At 40.2% G+C, this 21,241-nt stretch overlaps 2 protein-coding genes across 4 annotated transcripts; both read right to left on the reverse strand.

Moving 5' to 3' along the window:
* Window positions 1-1,385: 1,385 nt before the first annotated feature.
* Window positions 1,386-7,106, reverse strand: gfi1b (growth factor independent 1B transcription repressor). 3 transcript variants are annotated; one of them, XM_084046751.1, is made up of 8 exons: window positions 6,806-7,106; window positions 6,582-6,763; window positions 6,109-6,201; window positions 5,492-5,659; window positions 4,453-4,679; window positions 4,077-4,214; window positions 3,244-3,409; window positions 1,386-2,033 (listed from the first exon to the last, which is right to left on the reverse strand). In XM_084046751.1, exons 3-8 carry the CDS (start codon window positions 6,197-6,199, stop codon window positions 1,852-1,854), a joined length of 972 nt encoding a protein of 323 aa, XP_083902877.1. In that variant the 5' UTR covers window positions 6,200-6,201; window positions 6,582-6,763; window positions 6,806-7,106; the 3' UTR covers window positions 1,386-1,851. The 3 variants fall into 3 exon arrangements, with proteins under 3 accessions (XP_083902877.1, XP_083902878.1, XP_083902876.1); XM_084046752.1 differs by having other exon boundaries at window positions 5,492-5,656; window positions 6,582-7,106; XM_084046750.1 differs by having other exon boundaries at window positions 6,582-7,106.
* A 6,689-nt stretch (window positions 7,107-13,795) lies between these two features.
* LOC311037557 (Golgi SNAP receptor complex member 1-like) lies at window positions 13,796-14,539 on the reverse strand (the record flags this gene model as incomplete). The annotated part of the gene is made up of 1 exon (XM_084046764.1): window positions 13,796-14,539. One exon carries the CDS (start codon window positions 14,537-14,539, stop codon window positions 13,796-13,798), a length of 744 nt encoding a protein of 247 aa, XP_083902890.1.
* Between the last annotated feature and the right edge of the window lie 6,702 nt (window positions 14,540-21,241).

Raw genomic sequence — 21,241 nt, forward strand, 5'->3', positions numbered from 1 at the left:
GTTTGCTGAGGTAAATCCAATGGAACGGATGGGTGTGGCGAAGACAGTTTGTCTAAGGATTCAATCTTCTTCTCCTCACCTCTGGCTGCTACAGTTAATCCTACGGTGTGCTCTGGACGCAAACAACAGTCAAACCTCCACTCAAGATGTAGACAGTAAAAATCCTCATAATCTACACTAGCACTTAGATCACTGGTTTGCAAAGTGGGGTCAGAGGACCCTCTGGGGAGTCTGGGGTCCTTGAGGGGCTTAACCCCTACTTTATGTTTTGGTTATTCGAAAATAGCTGATCTGCAAGCTCTGATATTTTAAAAGAAATCTTGAAAAATCATGACAAAGCGTCTATCATAGGGGTCCCGACTCCCTGACACAAAATCTTTTCGAATGGGAGCCCACCGTGAAAAACATATCAATATGGGGGTCCTTGACATGAAAATATTTGAGAACCACTGACTTTGATGATAATGATTTCAGTGAGATTAAAGAAGTGGTCTTTTGTGAATAACTTATTCTTTCCCCAACGACAATTATGCAATCATATTAAAGACACAAATAACCTATGATGTAAAACACTAGGAAGACTTGAAGAGACAAAAACTACAGTATATATTTTTTAAATCTACCTGAAGTCTACATACGTATAACTGCATAACATTTTACTGGAAGACCATTCAGAGATGACTCCTGTGACTGAGCTGGCAGCTTGGCCTGGTATTTGCATGGCGTTCCAGGGATATATTTGAATGAAGCGTCACCACAGTACATATTATCTCTAGTTCTACAAGAGATTTCGACTCGAGGCTACAGAGTCAGTTAGAGTTATATTACATCCTGCTCTGACAGCAAAGAGACACGCAAAATGACACAGAAAGAAAGAACAGGGAAAATTATGTTTACTGTGCAATCTCATCTCCCTAAACAAACAGGGCTCATGGATTTCAACATGTAGCCTATTGGGATACATAGATATCGTGCATATTATTACTGCATATTACATATTATTACTTTATTATAATTTCTTTGATATTCTTTTACTATTTTCTGCTGTGTTGAGGAACCAAAACCAAATAATTGTACTCATATATACATTTGTACTTGTACACAAGATGTAACAATACAAATCTTGAATCGCTGTCATTGTATCACTGCAATGATTATTTCTTTACATTTAGATATTCATACAATAATTAGAAACATTTTTGTTTTTAATATCACACTTTATTTAGTGTCTATCAATTCAACCACAAAGCACTGCACTTATTTTTTGTATTAATCAAACCGCATTTCTAAATAAATTATACAAAAAGGTGTTTTCCTTGCAATTAAGATCTAAGATTTAAGATCATTTGCTTATCTTGTAGTATCTTATCCTTTCACTGTATCTGCAAGCTCAAAGACACCATATAAATAAGAAACATAATTTGTTAATGAAAATGCAACCACTTAAACCCTATATAATTGACTGTGGTCTTAGGGGTCTTTACTTGGTTCCCTCCTGTCTTAGCCAAATATATCCGGTCTACAAGCTCACGATGCATTGCAACGTCACACATTGTAGATCGTTGTAATATATCTATCAGAAATGTATTGATGAGAAGCAGACAGAATATGTCATATATACGAAGGTTTATTTCATTGAATATAACACGCACAAATAGTCATGACAAAACAAAACAAAACAAAACCTCATAAATACATTTAAGCCCATGGCACAGTGGTGTCGCCATTCAGCCTCGGCTCATACGCCATAGCAGTTCATCCGTGACTATCCTGAACTTGGCATTGAATGCCCGCGGCAGGCTTGCTGGCCCGTGCTATGGAAAAATACCATAAGAAGACAAAAAGTCCAGCTCATTCCTTCAAGCCATGCTGACTCTCGTGGTGTCTACGGAGATCCACTTTGCGCTGGAAACCTTTGGCACATATCTCACAGCCAAAAGGTTTGAAGCCTGTGTGTTTCCTGCTGTGAGTGATTAGGTTGGAGCTTTGACTGAAGGCTTTTCCACACACTTGACATTTATGGGGCTTCTCGCCTATGAAAAACAACATATAACAAAGCATGTTGAATGCATGTATTTATTTGAACATGATCATAATAATGTCTCAGAGTAATATCTGATCGGTGACGGACAGCATCATTTCAACTGGCCCTATTGAGCTCCCATAACATCCATTTAAAACGGTAATATCTGTGCTATGAAGATAGTTCATTAAGACCTGAGGCCGATTCTACAAATGTCTTCTAAAAAAATATATCAGTGGCGCACAAGCTATTTCATGTTAAGGTCCCTCAAAATGATATGTATTTGGCCGCTGCCAAAATATTTTGTTCCACGGACCCCCAGAAGCAAATATTTGAGTAAAAAAATGTTGCTTTAAAAGAATATATATATTCAAAGATTTGCACACATTTTCAAGATTTTTCAAAAATAGCAGATTTACAATCTATTTTATGGCTATTTTTGAATAGCCATAGTATAAAATAATTGTTAAAGTGGTTAAAATAAAAAATGACACAGATGCTTTCCCGGTTTTAATCGAATAAAACGGTAATATCTGTGCTATGAAGATAGTTTGTATTAATCTTGTAAGGCAAAGAACCGTGCCTTTGTTCAGATTTGTCTTACTGTACATTCATTACAGAGACATGTGACGGCACACAGTTCCTTTCAGAGGCCTCTCTGCGAAGCAGGAAAACCAGATATGCAAATACCCAGAACATTTGTTTAACTTTCCTTTTCTGATTTATCAGTCTGTTATATTACTCTTGGAAGCATCTCCCATTTTGTGCACTTGGAAAGCAGAAGAGTGGTAACAGAGTAACGTATCCACTGTTAATGACCTAAAGAATAACTTGTCATTTGTAACATCACTGCTTATTCCCTCAAATAAACTTGCCCTCCAGAATCCCTAGAATAACTAGGTGTAAGTACAGTGTGCATACAGTGTATAGTATGTATAAAGACAGTGCATACGAATATGCTTCTTTTTATTCTATTTGCTAAACAAATAAAGTTGTTTATTATCATTAGTCATGTGTAAGGACAGTGTACATTATGTGTAAGTACAGTATGTATGTTTGTTTATTGTTTTGAATTAATATGTTGGTTCATCGTTTGTTAAATGAAATGCTAGTGTCCTGTAAGTCCATATGGGCTGGGCTTCCTTTGGAAGCATGACACTTTAATAAAGAAAAAATCAAAAAAATCATGTACATGTAGTGCGTGCGTGCGTGCATGTTACCTGTGTGAATGTAGGTGTGTTTCTTCATGTCAGACTTCTGATGGAACCTCTTGCCACAGAACTGGCAGGGGTACGGCCTGGTGTCAGAGTGGATCAGCAAATGAGTGGACAGAGTGGAGGAGCGCTTGAACGTCTTTCCACACATCTTGCACTCAAAACATTTCTCCTGTTCAGAGACAAATTCATGCACAGCCAGCCATTACACCTCAATTTGACTTCATATCATACTGTACAGAGTAAAGTAACGGTGGTGCAAGCGCCATTTCTTTGTTAAAATGTTAAAGCTCTACTGTATGTTCCGATGGTAATCGTTGCTATAGCGTGCTTGTTCAATAACAGGGGTCTTACCGCCTGTCCAGCTCTTTAGTGAACAGAGAATTCATTTTCAGGTGGGTCACCAATTTCATCAAGTCAAAGATCCTTTATCAGCTTAAAATTTATAGGGTTCAAGTTCCAATTTTGTGTACTCATGTTTTGTTTTTGTTTCATCACTACTCATTTAACTTATCCTCGTTTATCCTGTATCCTGTATTAGTTCTCTCTCCTGATTGGATGAAATTTATATTATATTTTTTTATTTTCATAAAGAGCTGAAGAGATGGAGAGACCCCTGTAACACTGAACGGATACTCTATAGCAATGATTACTATAAGAATTTAGAGCGATTTAACATTTACTTTGACAAAAACACATCACTTAGAGTACCTTTATTTTAACTCTGAATGTTACAAGGTTAGTGTAAGTTAAATTAACACTCTGGATTTGATACTCCAGGTTTGATTGTGTACTCTACTGTAACAAAAGCAAAAATAATAAGTGAGTTGTTTTCGTACTTGGGAGTGGACGTTCATGTGTTGCTCCAGGCTGACTGCGTGGCCGAAGGTTTTTCTGCAGATGCTGCAGCCGAAAGGTCGTGTTCCACTGTGAGACCTCCTCACATGAACCTCCAGTCCATGAGGGGTTGAGAAAACCTAAGATGGAGTCAATAAGAAGAACTTCTTAGTGATTGACTCAAATACAAAATACAACCACCCCAATTATATAAGTTACATTGTATTAACATACTCTACCATACAGATTGGACCAAATGACATTGTATTCATTAAAAAAGTTACATAGTGAGGCTTTAATCAGCCTATTGTGCTTTAATTACAGCATTAAATAGCAACCTGTGTCTACATCTGATAGGTGGTAAGATGTATAACTCACCTTTCCACAGGTGATACAGTGGTACGTGTTGGAGGTGGGCGAATAGTGGGTGCTGCAGTCCAGAGGTTGTTGTGGTTGAGGATGGGTGACATGGGTGCCATACAGACTGCTTGGATGCTGTAGGACAGTGTTGCTGAAACCGATCTGCCGGATATCATAGGAGGAAGACACTGGTTCCCATGCATATGTGGGCTTGAAGTAGGGAGGGAATTCTGCCATGTGGGGTTCTGGGTAAAAACACAAATGAAACACACACTTAGTCTTTTAATGCAGTGGTTCTCAAACATTTTCATGTCAAGGATGCACAAATTGGCCCGGACCGCTGTGTAGCAGTCCGGGCACCTAGGCTCCAAAGAAGCCTGACAGCTGACTTTGCTGCATGTCACTCCCCAATCTCTCTCCTCATTTCCTGTCAGCCTACTATCCTATCAATAAAGGCAAAAAAGCCCAAACATATATATATATATATATATATTTTATGCATTTGGCCACAGACACCAATCTGAAAAATACATTTGTAAAATAATTTTGTGCCAGGGACCCCAAAGGTTTTCCAAAATGTTTCAAGATTTGCTTGAAAATGTTCAAAAATATCAGATCTACAAGGTGTACATCAGCACTGTACATCAGCTATTTTTGAATGGTAAAATCTAAAATAGGGTTCAAGTGGTTTAACTGGTTTTAATGCTAAATTAACAGATTTTGCTGGGTTCCCCCTGGAACCCCCTCAAGGCCCATGAGGTTCCCTGGACCCCACTTTGAGAACCACAGTTTTAACCCATTAAAAGCATCTGTGTCATTGGGAAAGAATCTGTGTCATTTTAGATTTTAGATTTTAGCGTTGGCCATTGAAAAATAGCAGATATACAAGCTCAAGCTTGTACATCTGCTATTCTTTTACATTTTTGAAAAATATTGAAAGTGTAGAGAACTACTGATTTAGAAGGCAATCGTAAAATCGGCCTCAGGTCTTAATGGGTCATTGAGCCCCATGGAACATGAAGATCATTCATACGTATGCTGAAAGTGTCACACGTACCAGACAAGTAGTATGGCTGCGTAGGGGGTCTGGTTGGTTCTGGGTGGACTGGTAGGGGACATTCAAGCTCTGGTTCCTCCTTGTCAAATGAAAACCCCAATGACGGGGGTCTTTGTGACGGGGGTCTTTCTGGAGATTCTGTGCTGTGCGTTTCTGATAGGACTTCTGCTAATTTATCATAAAAATACACATTTTAACAGATGGATTCCTTCCATATATATATATATATAAATTATATATATAAATGATCACACACGCATGCACGCACGCGCACACACACACACACACACACACACACACACACACACACACACACACACACACACACACACACACACACACACACACACACACACACACACACACACACACACACACACACACACACACACACACACACTGTATATGATATGGATAGGCTTAGCTGTTTTCCTTATTTTGTTTGTATAGCTATCAAAAGAAACAGAGTCACGCACTCAGGGTTCTCCTTTTTTGTGTTTTGACTGATGCTGATTATCTTGATGTTTAGCTCGACTAGTGTGTCCAAACAAACATAGCTGAATATCACTATATCCGAGAATAAATTGTTAAATGGTTATACATTTTGTTCATCATACCTGTATGTGCAGGGGTCCTTGGTTCATCATATGAGCGGTGCACGTTGTAAGACGCGCACCTTTTGTTTTTTACCAGAAATGACCGTGGCATGACTATCAGAAAGAGAGAGAGAGAGAGAGAGAGAGAGAAAGAGAGAGAGACTTAATGCCACAAAGTTGTTTAAAAATCCGTCTTAAAATATGCAAGTAAAGAACACTTGCAATCAGTAATAGGACTCATAAACAAGAAAAAAAATTAAGTAAGGCATAGGCCTAATACAAGATTAAAACTTTAAACGTTCCTTGCATTTTGTGTTGGTGATACGCTTCTATTATTAAATTATTCATTGAAAGCAATATGTACATTTGACCAAAACAAATTCATTTATTTTCAATGTAATAGCTTGCAATGGATTTTCTAAAACCTATTTAAAATGAAGTTATTATTTACGTAAATGAACACAAGCATCACAACAATATAATTATTAACTCACCTGGATTTGGCAATCCGGCAGTTGTGGATTTTATTCCTTTTGAATCCCCTTTTTGTCTTGGAAATGATTCAGTCCAAAAATATTCTGTGAAATGCTTCCTCCAAAGTCAGAAACTAAAGGACTGTAACCTATGAAACTAAACCACTGTAAACCATCAAACTAAAGCGCTGTCAACTATCAAACTACTGTAAACATTTAAACTAAAGCACTGTCAACTATCAAACCTACTGTAAACAATTAAACTAAAGCACTGTCAACTATCAAACTACTGTAAACAATAAAACTAAAGCACTGTCAACTATCAAACTACTGTAAACTACACAACTAAAGCAATGTAAACTATCAAACTAAAGTACTGTAAACTACAAAACTAAAGCACTGTAAACTATCAAACTAAAGCACTGTAAACTACCAAACTAAACCACTGTAAACTACCAAACTAAACCACTGTAAAGCACAAACCACTGTAAAGCATCAGGCTAAAGCACTGTAAACTATCCACCTGTTGCTCTTCATGTCTCCTCCCTGATTTTCAATCAGATAGGCTAATACTGCACTGTCAAACTCCTCTGTGTTCATTTAACCCTGAGAGCTCTGTAACCAAAGGGAGTTGCAAATACACCCTCCAGAGTTAAATTGACAATCAAGATTTTAGAGTGCGGGCTGGAATCTGTTTTCAACCAATGCGGACCTTGCAGGGCATGGACCACATTTGGCCTCAGATTTCTCAACAGTTACCGTAACTTAAGAACTTTCTTAACTTACAAATGACTCAAACTTATCTAGGAGAAGATTTGCTACAGGGTTCATTTTAAGTTGAAGTAGAGCTGGGCTATAGCCTATACATTCAAGAGAACTGTATATTATTTACATTTCCTAGAAACAAAAAAACAAAACAATAATTATGATGATGATGATGATGATGATACTAATAATAATAATAATGATAATAATGTAAAAACAAAGATAATAATGTAAAAACAAACCTATCTTAAATTATAATAAAAAATAAAATAAAATCAATCCTTGTATCAAAATGCATATAGGCTAACTATGTTTGATTTACAAGATTTCGGTAGGGCTATCCATAATGTTGTGTTGTGTTTAAGATTTAACTAACCAAATGTAAAGCCATGAGAACAGCACCTCCTAGATACACATACCAAACCAGTCTGGCTCACTCTTGTTTGTACTATCCTGTATTACTTGCACGTTATTAATATTCATTAGTTCCTAACAGATTTTGCCTTCACTTCAAATACATATCGCTTAGCAGCCTAAAGTAGTGGCACAAAGTCATTATGACTTAAAAAGGTATTTTAAACCTCTAGTAAAATAATATACTGTACGCAAGAGACTGATAGTCTCTAAATTATCAAGAGTAAAATAATCATGCATAGCACTACAGTTGGACTACATGAAACAGGCAAAAGTGTGACATCTTGTGGTTGTTGGTAGATGTTGCATGCGCAATACTGTGCATTGCAGGTGCCATGGTGAGTGAAAGAGAGTACCTACAGTACTGCCATTTCATTTGGTACTGGCCTTTGATAATTTGACAACATATTTGACCTTTTAATCATAATAATAAGAAATAATCCTCTCCCGTTCTATTTATTTATTTATTGTGTTTCTTTTTGATATATCATATGTGTAACATTGTCTGTACAGTAGGCCTATGTATAATAAAGCCTGTAAAACTCATAAATAAATCATAAGAAATAAGCACTGCCCTTTCAGGATAAATACAGATAGCACAAAAAATGTAATACACAAGTAGGGAGATAACCCCCCCCCCCTCCCTCAGACTAGGTGAGTGTTGCATGTAGGAAATTGGCTATGCCAACTCCAAACAGCCAAGACAAGATGCCAACACACACACACACACACACACACACACACACACACACACACACACACACACACACACACACACACACACACACACACACACACACACACACTCAGACAAGGGTGGTACTTGCATGAAATTGGCTTTTGAAATGACATTCTAGCTGTTGTAAAAATGTGTGATGTTAATTATAATGTGCATTCAAAGTGGATGGAGTGTAGAAACTAGTCGATAGAGGGCGCTATTAAATTTGGGAACAAGTGAGGTCATAATAATGATGTTGACCTCTGTGTGCACGTGTCTCTCAAATAATGTAGAGCAGTGGTTTTCAACCCTTTTCATATCAAGGTCCATTATTTATTTGGCATTTGAGCCACGGATTCATCACCATTTGATGAGATTTAGCCTCTAGTCCCCTTAACAGACCACGTCACACTGGTTGCAAGTGTCATACTGGTTGCAAATGAAACCCATTCTGTCAGGTCTCGCTGCGTACCCCGAAACAACAGGTTGAGAATTGATTGCATGAAACAATCACCTGTGCATCCAGTGTCAATGTTGGTAAACAAAGAATTGGTCTATAGACCCACAGGAATATTTTGTTATCATTGGATGAGATTTTGTCCACAAATCCATGCTGTTGGTACAATAGGAGAGATAAAAGGCAAACTTTGATCAAAATAACAATTCTTTAATTAATTAATTAACGCATGTTTAACAATAATTTAACTCTTGAGAGCGTAAAATGAAACTATTTGGTTTCATTTTACATTCTCAAGAGATAAAGATCTATTTGCTTTCCAACCGTCCATCATTTAGCTGGGGGCACACCTGGAACCCCCTCAAGGACCACTGGTGGTCCCCGGACTACTGGTTGAGAACCACTGATTTAGAGGAAAACATGTCATATCCCTGGACTTTATGATCATGGATGATTTCACACAAAACAGAGCCAGGGAAAAATTGCCTTGCACAGGTAAGACTATGAATAATTTAGGCGTATATAAAGTCTTCCTGTGTTTGCTGTGACAGCTTTTGTTGACTTTGTAGTCTAATATCTTTAACTTACCCATGTGTTCGTGGTTGATACTTGAGACTCGGGTCAGTTGTTGTGCTTTCAGTTCCTGTAAATCCTATGTTGAGAGATGCAGTCTGTGAACGTATAATTCTGTTAGGTTAGGTTAGGGGTTAGTTGTTTACAGCAGTGCTTCCCGAACTTTTTAGATCGAGACCCAAAAGAGAAACTTGACGTCTCCACAGGACCCAATCTATAGTGAAAATAGCAGATCTAGAAGCTCACAACGTGTTGCGTTGTGAACTTGGGTTTAAAATCCTCTTAGCAGACCTTGTATTGAAGTGTACTTTCCAGTGCTTTTTTGTGCAAACTGCTAATAAAGTACAGTATTCAATCAAAGGCTTAGATCTGCTATTTTCACTACTTCTTGAACGTTTTTTTGGGGGGAGGGGGGGAATTATTTGCTTTATTTTATTGTAATGATGTTACACATGATGTGAACATGCACAGTACAGTACATCATTATCAGACTTAATTGTATCCTTCAACTTCTTGTTGATGCCGCAAAATGACTGGATATAGGCTACAGGTTTTGTAGCAATTTGTAGCTATTGAAGAAATATTATAACTTAATTGTCGAATGTTTAAGCATGTTCTAATCATGTATACTTTACTTTACTTAAAAAAACGTTTTCCAAATATTTTTTTCGTACAAAAAGAGCCAATTTAACACCAATGTGCCCACTCTTCCTTGGTGCCCACCTATCCTGTTACCCTCCTTTCTTATAGTTTTGTTTTCTCTTTTTCTCGAACATTTCTTCTGATATATGTTCGTATTTTAACCATGTTGTTTCATATCCACAAGTTTCCTGGGCTGTGTGGGCATCACTTCCTGTCGATTTCATTGGATATCATTGGATTTCATTGGATTTCATTGGATCAAATCGACAGGAAGTGATGCCCACACAGCCTAGGAAACGTGTGGATTGGCCATATTTGTGTGCTGTGGGGTGTTCCTCAATTTCTAGACAATTTATTATGATAATGAGCTGCCATGTCCTCCTGTCTCTAATGTTTAATTAGTGCTGCAACGCAGGTGCTTTCTATTTATCCCCACAACAAGAGTGCATCATGAAGTATAGTAGTCAGTGGTGGAAAGTACTCAAGTACTGTACTTAAGTACACAATTTACCTTTGTAAGTACATTTTGAATTCTGGACTTTTACTTGTAACTGAGTATTTCTAGATTGCAGTATCGATACTTTTACTTAAATAAAAATGTGAGTACTTTTTCCACCACTGATTGTAGTATAGTTACTATAAGTCAACTGCTCCTGCATCTTCTCTTCCATTATCTATGGCGTCGTCTTTGTTATATATCTCCATTATGCTAGCTAACCATTGGAATAATATGTGTTAATATATCTCATTACAAACTGTACAATTGTCCCTCCACAAGATGGCAGTATATATCATACTTTAAAGCACTTGTTCATTTGGCAGTTTCAACAACTTGTGTCATAGTATATAGATGTGGAGATTAGCTGTATTTTTTGTTCAACTTTAAGAGGAAATATTCTGACCATGTGCTGTCTTTTCTCAGCACAACCAGCTTTACATCCATTTCTATTAACAGGCAGTGGTTCTCCAGGGGCCCTTGAGGGATCCAGGGGGTCCCTATACAAACGAGAAACATTTTAAACACTTAAGCCCTATTTTATTTTATTTTTTATTGTTTTGGCTATTCAAAAATGTGTAAATAGATCTGCACTTTAATCCTATTTTGTGATCTACAAACTATTTTTTAAACATTCTGACAACAATTGTGCAACATTTTGAATAATCGTGAGAGAGGGTTAGAGATCTTCTCTTATGGGGGGTCTCTGGCACAAAATCCCTTCAGATGGGGGTCCACAGCCAAATACATATCAATTTGGGTGTCCTTGACGTGAAAATGTTTGAGAAACTCTTAGCTTGTTAAGGTTCTTAAGTTTGAGAACTATTGTATACAAAGTGACAGTTTCTAACAAAGACCTCAGTAAAACAACCTTTACAAGAGCTCACCTCATCAGTCTCAAGAAGGTTGTAACCAGTTTGTGGCACAGATAAAATGCAGAACATTTAGCGTCTTAACAATTTTCCCCGTCCATAGAAATAGCTGTAGTTGATTCTCTTTTTAACCCATTAAGACCTGGAACTGTGTCATTTTTAGATTTGAGCTAAAAAGCATTATTTTACACTTTGGGCTATTCAAAAATAGCAGATATACAAGCTCATAGCGCGGCACCGAGTGCCGCGCTACGAGCTTGTAGATCTGCTATTTTTGAAAAATCATGAAAATGTGTGCAAATCTTTGAATATATATATTTTTAAAGAAACATTTTTAACTCAAATTTTTGCTTCTGGGGGGTCCCTGGAACAAAATATTTTGATGGGGTCGGCGGCCAAATACATATCATTTTGGGGGTCCTTGACATGAAAAAGATTGAGCACCACTGATATAGAAACATGTTTTTCAGAATACTGTTGAGATTTAGGAGACATGTAGAATCAGCTTCAGTTCTCAAGGGTTAGGGAGCCTCAGTTAGTTTAGTGCATTTAATTGAAGACTGAGCATTGACTTGTTCCAGACCCCTAAGAAAGTAGAAAATGCACCAAACGTATTTAGAAGACGGAATGGCTGTGGTGGGGAATGAACGTGTGTTCAGTAGCTCTGCTTGCTGTAAATACTTTGACCTTTTAACCAACCCTTTTCCTGGGTTGGTTGACCTCATGTACGATTCCAATTACACACGTATACAATTACATGTACATGTTGTCTGGTTGCACTGCAACAGAACGTAACATGTGAACATATATCGCATAATTTGTATCATCTCTAAAATCTGTGAAATCTGATATACTGTATAATCCTTTATTAGTACAACTTACTACTACTACTACTACTTACTTTATGAGTTTGTGAGTAGGCTACTGTTCATTAATCACATACTATGTTTAATCAAGGATGTCTATGTGAGGACCTGACCTCTGCGCAGTGGTAGACAAAGTACTCAACCCCAGTACTTGAGGTCAAATATTACTATAAGTGAAAGTAATTGCTTTAAAAAAACATGCTATTATTCAAAAGTATACAAGTACATTTTAGTTGTAACATCACTGCATTGATTGATGTACTGTTTTCACAATGCATTAACAGAACCCTATAGCCTCATTTACCAGCCTTTCTCAGCACCTCAGTAACTCTTAAACCATCTAATGGATGCACAGACCTGCTTGTAGAGCCACTATGCTACACAAAGCCCATAAAAGCTTCAGCTTAGAAATGCAATCAATTGAATCAACAAAAAAGGACAGCCATTTCTCTTTTTTTACAGTAACGTTAGTCATTGGCCTAAATTCTTTATTTGGATCCAAAACCCTTGCCAGCTACCTCTTTTTCTGGCATCCCAATTTATGTACTGTAGGTCCAGGCTTAGTGAAGAAATTCAGAAGTTACTTGTTTCTTGACAGCCATTCTAGAAATGTAGTCAGAAGTAATAGGCTAGTATTTGCCTGTAGTGAAAGTACTTTAAAAATACTCAAGAAAAGTACAGATAAATAGAAGTGTGTGTGTGTGTGTGTGTGTGTGTGTGTGTGTGTGTGTGTGTGTGTGTGTGTGTGTGTGTGTGTGTGTGTGTGTGTGTGTGTGTGTGTGTGTGTGTGTGTGTGTGTGTGTGTGGATCAATTCGACAGAGCAAGACCCTAAAAAGTAAGGGAAGTGCTCACGTGGAGGGCTCTGAATGGCATGGCCACTGACCAGTGTGTGGAAGTCCAACCCTTCCCCGACAAATGAAGCTCAGCTTCTTCTCTGCAATGGTAAGTGTTCTCTTATATGGCTGTGAATGCTGTACCCTGAAGCCTGTCTTTTTTGGGTGGTGCCAACCACTCCTATATCTGACTTTGTCTGTGTGTCCGTCCGTATGTATGTATGTCCAATAAACAAACATTGATGACAACATCAATACGGGGCTCATCAAAGGCACCACTCTCTTCACACAGGGTGTGATTTTTACATTATGACATGCAACAAAATTGGGATGCCAGGCCAGGGTCAAAGTGGTTAAAATCAAGTCCTACGTGGTCTCTTCGATCCCTTACTGGTGAGAGAACAGCACTCAATCACCAGTCCTCTTTGTCTCCCATTGCTAAGTACAAATCAGGTAGTTTGGTTGGCTGATGATGGGATGAAACTGCTCTACAGCCTCTCCAGAGTTCTCCAATCACCAGGCTTAGTTTCCTGGAGGCTTCCATGTTGAGCAGAGTAACCCTGCTTCCTTTAAATATGCTGGACACTGGGCCTGTTGGTCAGTGCATAGTGTACAGCAGCAGGAGAATGGTGCAGACACCAATGACTCCAACTAGAATGAGGGAGTCTCGCCTCTTCCGCAGGTTGATTCGCCGGATGAGATTGTTGATGGCTGGGAAATCGTTGGCCAAAGTGTTGGCTTTGCTCTGAATGGACTTAAGCACGCCCCTTTGTGAGGCTATGCTTTCCTTGGTTGCCATGGCGATAACTATCGTGTCATCCATCAGCCGGTCAGAACTTCTCAGATGTTCGTGCTCCATCAGGAACAGCTCCATTCTTCTGTCGTTCACTACGGAGCCACTCTCGTACGTCTCGATGTCTGTTCTGACAGATCCTAGTAGGTCTTCCCTTTCCCTGATGGCCAATAAGTTGCCTTTGGTTTTGTGGAATTCGCGAGTGTAGTCCTGTAAGATGTCTCTGTGTCTCTGGAGTGTGTGCATGAGAGCTGTATCGAGATATGCTACCGCGCCAGAGTTGCTGGTATACTCTGCCATCTTGTCGTTTACCGCAGTGATTCCGACCAACAGTTGTTCAATCTCTACTGACATGGTGTCAAAGATCCTGTCCTGTGTTGAGTTGTTGAGCAAGGGCGCAGTGTCGGAGTTTTTTTCTCGACGTCCATCCCTGGAGCTGCTGTAGCTGGTGTAGAGTTTACTGAAGGAGGACAGCTTCTGGTCCAGCTCGTTCTCCAACTGCCTGGCCTGCCTCCGCAAATCTTCCCAGTAGTTACTGCTTCCCGCCATTAAGTTGACCAATGGTGCGCTCATGAGCAGCGTTCAGTGGAGAAGATATTTCCGGCAGATAAGCTCTGCCATCTGATGACGTCACATTGATGACATCAGTGTGGAACTCCATATTTGAGCAAAATGAATTCACAAACAACTAGAAAAATGTCCTCCTCGGAGCACAGGTCACCGCCAGGCCAGCTAGGTTATGGTGGGACAGCATGGTATGAATTTATTGCTCAGGCACAATACGTTGACTCGCGGGAGTGTTGAAAATCTGTACGAGTAGTAGCAAAAAGTATGTTATATGATAAATGATATATGAAAGACATTAGTCGCATGGACTGTGTGTAGTTTTGTGTATGAGCTTTGGTGTTAATGTGAAGTGGCTTGTTATAGTCTTATAGTCAGGCACATTTTGGGTGGAGGTTCTTGGCCAATCAGGATGGAATATGAAAAATTGGACAGATCCGCCTTGATCACATGACTATAGAGATAATGTGCACCGATTTGCATGATGTTTGGACAAAATCTGTAGGAGTAATATCAAAAAAAGTGTTTTAAAAAAATCGGCCTCCTGGTGGTGCTATAACAGGCCGATGTGAAACATTTGGGACAGAGGTTCTGTTCTGTTCTCCATGGAGTGTGTGTGTGCACAGTTTCATGTCGATTGGGCCAACGGTGCCAGAGATTAGCTGTACACAGACGGATACACGGACACACACACAAAGATATTCACAGTATGGTGCAATATTATTCACTTCCTTGGCCTATTGGCAGCTTGCACAAGAAATGTAGCGCTGATTGGGTATAGTAGATTAGCTGTGGAAATGCCTGCCTCTTTCCAGGTACTTTGGCCTAGTACAAAATCAAAGAATATGCAAAACGACATCACACACCTGGCCTGGTGGAGATACTGTACAGTATGCTCCGCAGAGCACCCCTTTCTAGTTCAGGGCTCTGATAGCCTGAGGGAAAAAGCTTAGATTACTGTGTCTCTGTGTAATAGCTGATGTGCCGTGGCACTCCTGTCACTCTTGGTTCAATAAAACCCTACAGTCCAGTTTATAGACGACATACACAGAAATTACCGTTCACATGCGCAAGGCATCTTTATTGGCAAACAAGGGAGATTCCCTCTATACTATGTGAATAAAAGAACAGCAAATTAATGATATTAAAACAATACGACCTGATATATCACGAAGGTAAATCGCTCCACATCTAGGTCTGCATGCAAACAAGCGTTCGGTTGAGCGCCTGGAGAATTCTGAAGTTCTTATCTATTACATTCAGTATATCAACGCTGTGGCTATCAAGGCCTTCCTTCTTACTGGAGCACAGCTACTGTGCTCCACACTCTATAAAGTAAAGGTTGACGGCCCAAGGTTCCACAATGGACCATCAACCTTTGTGACAGTACAGGCACTTGCCTAAACCGCAGTGGCATAAACAGTCCATGGCTGGGATGTTGTCCATCCTTTAAAATAGTGGTTCTCCCAGCTAAGTTAGTGTTGCATCATAATCACTTTAACCACTTTAACCCTATGTTCTACTTCAGCTATCCAAAAATAGCTGATTTACAACCTCACAACGTGGCGTGATGCGACGCGTTGTGAGCTTGTAGATCTGCTATTTTTGAAACTTTTCAAAAAATCTTGAAAATTTGAGGTTGAGGATCCATGGCACAAAATCTATCCAAGTGGGGGTCCGCAGCCAAATCATATCAATTTGGCGGGTCCTTGACATTAAAATGTTTGAGAACTGTTGCTTTAAAATCCTTAAAGCTCTGCCCTAAGTACCCTATGGAGTGTGAGCCCTGCAGGGAGGAGCCTGTACGACCATATCTGCAGGCCCGCAGGCCTCGCTGGTCCCGGGAGGAGACTATTCCTGTAGCAAAAAGGTGATGGCCCCCATTGAATGCTCTGAGCGGTAGCCGAGTAGAAGGGTTTCAGGATCTTCCTGTGAGACTTTGACTTTTCCTCAGCTGCCTGTAGCTTAGCTGTCTTTGCCGCAGACTCTGTGTGCATTTTACATGACAAGTCCTGATGTGCACACGAGGGCTGCAACTATCCATTGACTTTAGTGATTATTGGATTATTATTTTATTTTTTTGAGAATTAAAAATAAATTGAATTAGCCGATATACAATAGCCGATAGCTGATTTATATATTTCAATATTTTTTAAAAATCGATTAATTTTGTAAAATGTATATTTTTTAAATAATAGATTAAATTGATTAGTTTGATTAACTGTTACACACTGAGGTACTTGAAGCTGCTCACCCCTCTCCACTGGCGACCTGTGGATCATGAGGCATAGGGTAGGCATGGATGGATTATGGACCGGGCCAATGGGGCTGAATCAGTGAACAACTCAGAGAGAGAGAGAGAGAGAGAGAGAGAGAGAGAGAGAGAGAGAGAGAGAGAGAGAGATACAGTAGGCTGTAGACTGTAAATCATGTGTGTTTTGCAGTCTTAAGCTACATAAGTGCTTTTTTGACCTTCTTGGCTTTACAACTCAAGTAGTGTGTTTGCGCGCCCACCCAACTGCCCGTTCTGGGGGGCCCTAAAAGATGACTGGCCCAGGGGCCCAGTGAGTTTGTATCCGTCCCTGGGTGTAGGTCCTCTGCCGTTATGTACAAAAAGTACTCACTGTAGCACTACCACTGCCAAGTTTACAGCTAGGAGTGTGTAGAATCAATATTCAATTATTTTTTATTTATTTCTTTGGCCTTGCTTAATTTCATTTGTTGATTCATCAATTCCATGCTTCATTAGTTGTTCAATTCTGCGTAATGGCTTTCTTCAGTTTAGTAGCTTATAGGATTCTGGAGGACCCAGTAAACACTTTTGAACGTCACTTTTCTTGCTAGACTTCCTTAACCACATGACACCTGGCTCACAATGCTCACAATGCGCTGTGTCGTGGCCGTGGCGTGTTATGTGAGCATACTTGCAGATCTGCTACTTTTGGCGAAGAGAGGTTTTGAGGGAAAAAAAGGCGCAGACCTAGAATAGAGCCCTGTGGGACTCCGGTCAACTAAGTATATAAGAAGGGTTTAAGTGGTTGAATTACAGTAAATGTAATGACAAATTCTAGCCTAGAAATACTGAAGGAAAATTTAAGACAATACTTTTGAATATCGTTGCTGTCGGGCAGAAACCTCTTATCTCCATATTTCAACTTTTTATGTTTTTTTTGTAAATGAATGCCCTGCTGCATCGTACAAGAGTGTCACACAAAAGTTGTGAAAATATAGTTTATTTTATATTTTCACTTCTTTTAAATGTTTTTAAAACAATAATAAAAAAGGAAAGATTTTGGACATACAGTAACCTAATAAACATAGGCTTTCTGTCCCTTTAATTATGGGGACTATACTGCAAAATCCAGAGTGTTAATGGGTTTTTCTCTGAGAGTGTAAAAAAAGGACCCTCTTCAGAGTTCAACTACCACTCAAGGATTTCACAGTGAAACGTTTTAGTACTCTATTCAAAGTGCTGACTGCAGCATTAAGGTCAGAGTGGGAAAAACACTGATCTCTGGGTAGCTGTTAACCGCTCCTAATATATTACGCTGTAGCCTTCCTCACAGCACCATCCTCTTCTTCACCACCGTCCGCAACCCTCCTCCTCCTCCTCTCTCTCTCTGACGCTTTTCATGTTCATCACGCTGTCATTTAGTCTCATTCTCTCTCTCTCACTCTCTCTCCCTTTTATTGGCATCCTCTATACAGTACACCTGTGTGCGCGTGCAAACACACACACACACACACACACACACACACACACACACACACACACACACACACACACACGCGCGCTCGCGCGCACACACACACACACACACACACACACACACACACACACACACACACACACACACACACACACACACACACACACACACACACACACACACACACACACACACACACACACACACACAGGGGCAGGGAGATGCAGGCGGTCTCATGGTGGTGTGCGGGAGGGAGAGGACAGAAGCCGACGCTCTGACACGGTGTGGTGTGACGGACGCAACGAACAGGAGGAGGACAGGAGGAGAGGAGGAGGAGGAGGAAGAGAGGAGCATACATCCCTGAAAGGAGGACAACAACGGAGAGAGAGAGAGAGAGAGAGTGAGGGAGGGAAGAGGAACAGAGGAAGACTAGGTGGGAGGAGAGACGGGCAGCCATGTCAAACGAACCTTTGGAAAGGAATGGTACAGTGGTGTGAGTAGCATACATTACTATCTCTCTCTTTACCTCTCCCTCTCTCTCTATCTCTCTATCTATCTATCTGCCTACCTGCCTGCCTGCCTGCCTACCTACCTCCCTCTATCCATGTACAGTATGTTTTCCCCCTGGCTTACCCCTTCTCTCTCTCCCCTCCTCTCCATCCGCGGGAGGCTGTGTTGTCATGGGAACGGGAGCTCTGTCATGGTGAGGCTGATGCTCTGTCATGACTAGGAGACATGCTACACCCCTCTCCATCTCTCGCTTTATCTCTCTCTCTCTCTCTCTAAAATATCTCCCTCTTTCTGCAGTTCACCTCAGTCTCTCTCCCTTTCCGTCTCCATCCCTCTCCGTATCTCTTTCCCTCTCTCACGCCTGCTCTCGCTCTATCTCTCTCTCTCCCACTCTCTCTCTCTCTCTCTCTCTCTCTCTCTCTCTCCAGCATACTGCACCCCTTCCTGTTATCCTTTCCTTTCCATGCCTTCTCCCCTGCCCATCTCTCTTTTTCTGTCTCTTTCTCTTTCTGTCTTCTACAGTTTCTGCTCAATCAGTCATAATAACTATCGTTCTTGTCTTCACAACATGCGTATACTGTGTGCGGGTGTGCACGCACGACTGTCTGTGACTGTCTGCGTGTGTATGTGTTACATAATATGTATGTATGGGCTGGGCATGTGTGCGCATGATGCGTCCACAGTGTGTGTGTGTGTGTGTGTGTGTGTGTGTGTGTGTGTGTGTGTGTGTGTGTGTGTGTGTGTGTGTGTGTGTGTGTGTGTGTGTGTGTGTGTGTGTGTGTGTGCTCGCGCGCGGTTTCCATGCAGCAGAATGCAGACTTCCTACACTGTAAAATCTGTGTTAATTTAACATTAAGAGTTGGTTACAAATGGACCTGCATGGGTCTATTTGGTGAACAAACAATGACCCCTGAAATGATTTGCTTTGGACATTTTAATATCAGATAATGTTCTGATTTTATTTTATTTTAAGTTTAGGTCAGTAAAACATATCTTGTTTTAATATATATAGTCTATTAATATTGCACATATGAATTTGTTTCCATCATAGCCAGCACTGACAGTGGACCTCCTATACTACGTAGTACTACGGCAGTGTCGCTTGCCAAAAGGAACAAGCTCACAATGCATATTGTAGAATGGTGCAGTCGATACACTTGGCCAGTCAGATGTGCATAGTGCTGATCAGTGTTGTAGTTTTAGAGATTAGCTCCGGCCGACACACACACACACACACACACACACACACAAACACACACACACACACCCACGCCCACACCCACACACACACACACACACACACACACACACACACACACACACACACACACACACACACACACACACACACACACACACACACACACACACACACACACACACACACAGCTGCTAAAAGCAAAACTGCAGTCTGATACTCTGATAGTAAGTCAAACTGCCTCGCCAAAAATCAGGGGCTCAGCAAAGAAAAGCCAGGCTACAGATAGAACAAGAAAAAACAGATTATGATTTGCATGTGATAACAATTTAAAATAAAGTTTAAAATGGTAAAATATCACAAAATCAGATAAATTGTCTAATTGCTTATATTTTTAAGGTGCAGGTTTGTGCATCATGCATCCTTCCTTTTGCACATCTGAAACCGATTGACCCTGATGAAATGTGCCCCCCGTTGTCCACTCATAGGCAGGTAAACCACAAAACCACATAATAAATTAAATGAATGTACAGCAGGTCAAATGAGAATACAATTCTCCCTGACTAAAGGGCCACATAAACTCTGCTATCCACTGGAATGATTTTTATAACTAAAAATCTTTATAGTTATAGTTATCGTGCTTGGAAACTGGAGAAAGAGGGGATCAAAAGAAAGGGCACAAACCCTTAAGCTTCCCACATCCATTCTTTAAGCACACAGCACAAAGATTTGGCACACTGACAGCAAACAGATATATGGCAAAAGGGCCAGAACTGGAGCATCTCCCAGGCTTATGAGCTGCCAGCTGGCTTATTGCCAACTAGGTCCAGGTGCTGTCAATCCACCTCCAAAATACACTGGGTGCTGCCAGAACAAAATACAAAATGATAACAGTATTAAAAGACTACAGCACTAATGACCTAGATTATCTAGGCTAGACATCATATGAAATATAATCTATATAATCTTTTTGAAGCCTGTGATGATATTAGTGCTAAAGGGTCGGTGGTGGTGGAGTGGGTGTGGCTGAGGGGCCCAATTTGGAAAATGTTGTCCCGTTGTCCCCTTTCGCTCTCATTGTCCCTCCATCTTTCTCTTTTTATCTTTCTCTCTCTCTCTCTCTCTCTCTCTCTCTCTCTCTCTCTCTCTCTCTCTCTCTCTCTCTCTCTCTCTCTCTCTGAGTTGTTCACTGATTCAGCAGAAAGATGAGATATTGTTTGTGGTCTCGTGGAGAGAAAACATCACACTGGCGGATAGCCCATTCTCTGA

The sequence above is a fragment of the Gymnoscopelus microlampas genome (assembly GCF_963454915.1).
Source record: "Gymnoscopelus microlampas genome assembly, chromosome: 21".
Taxonomy (NCBI): domain Eukaryota; kingdom Metazoa; phylum Chordata; class Actinopteri; order Myctophiformes; family Myctophidae; genus Gymnoscopelus; species Gymnoscopelus microlampas.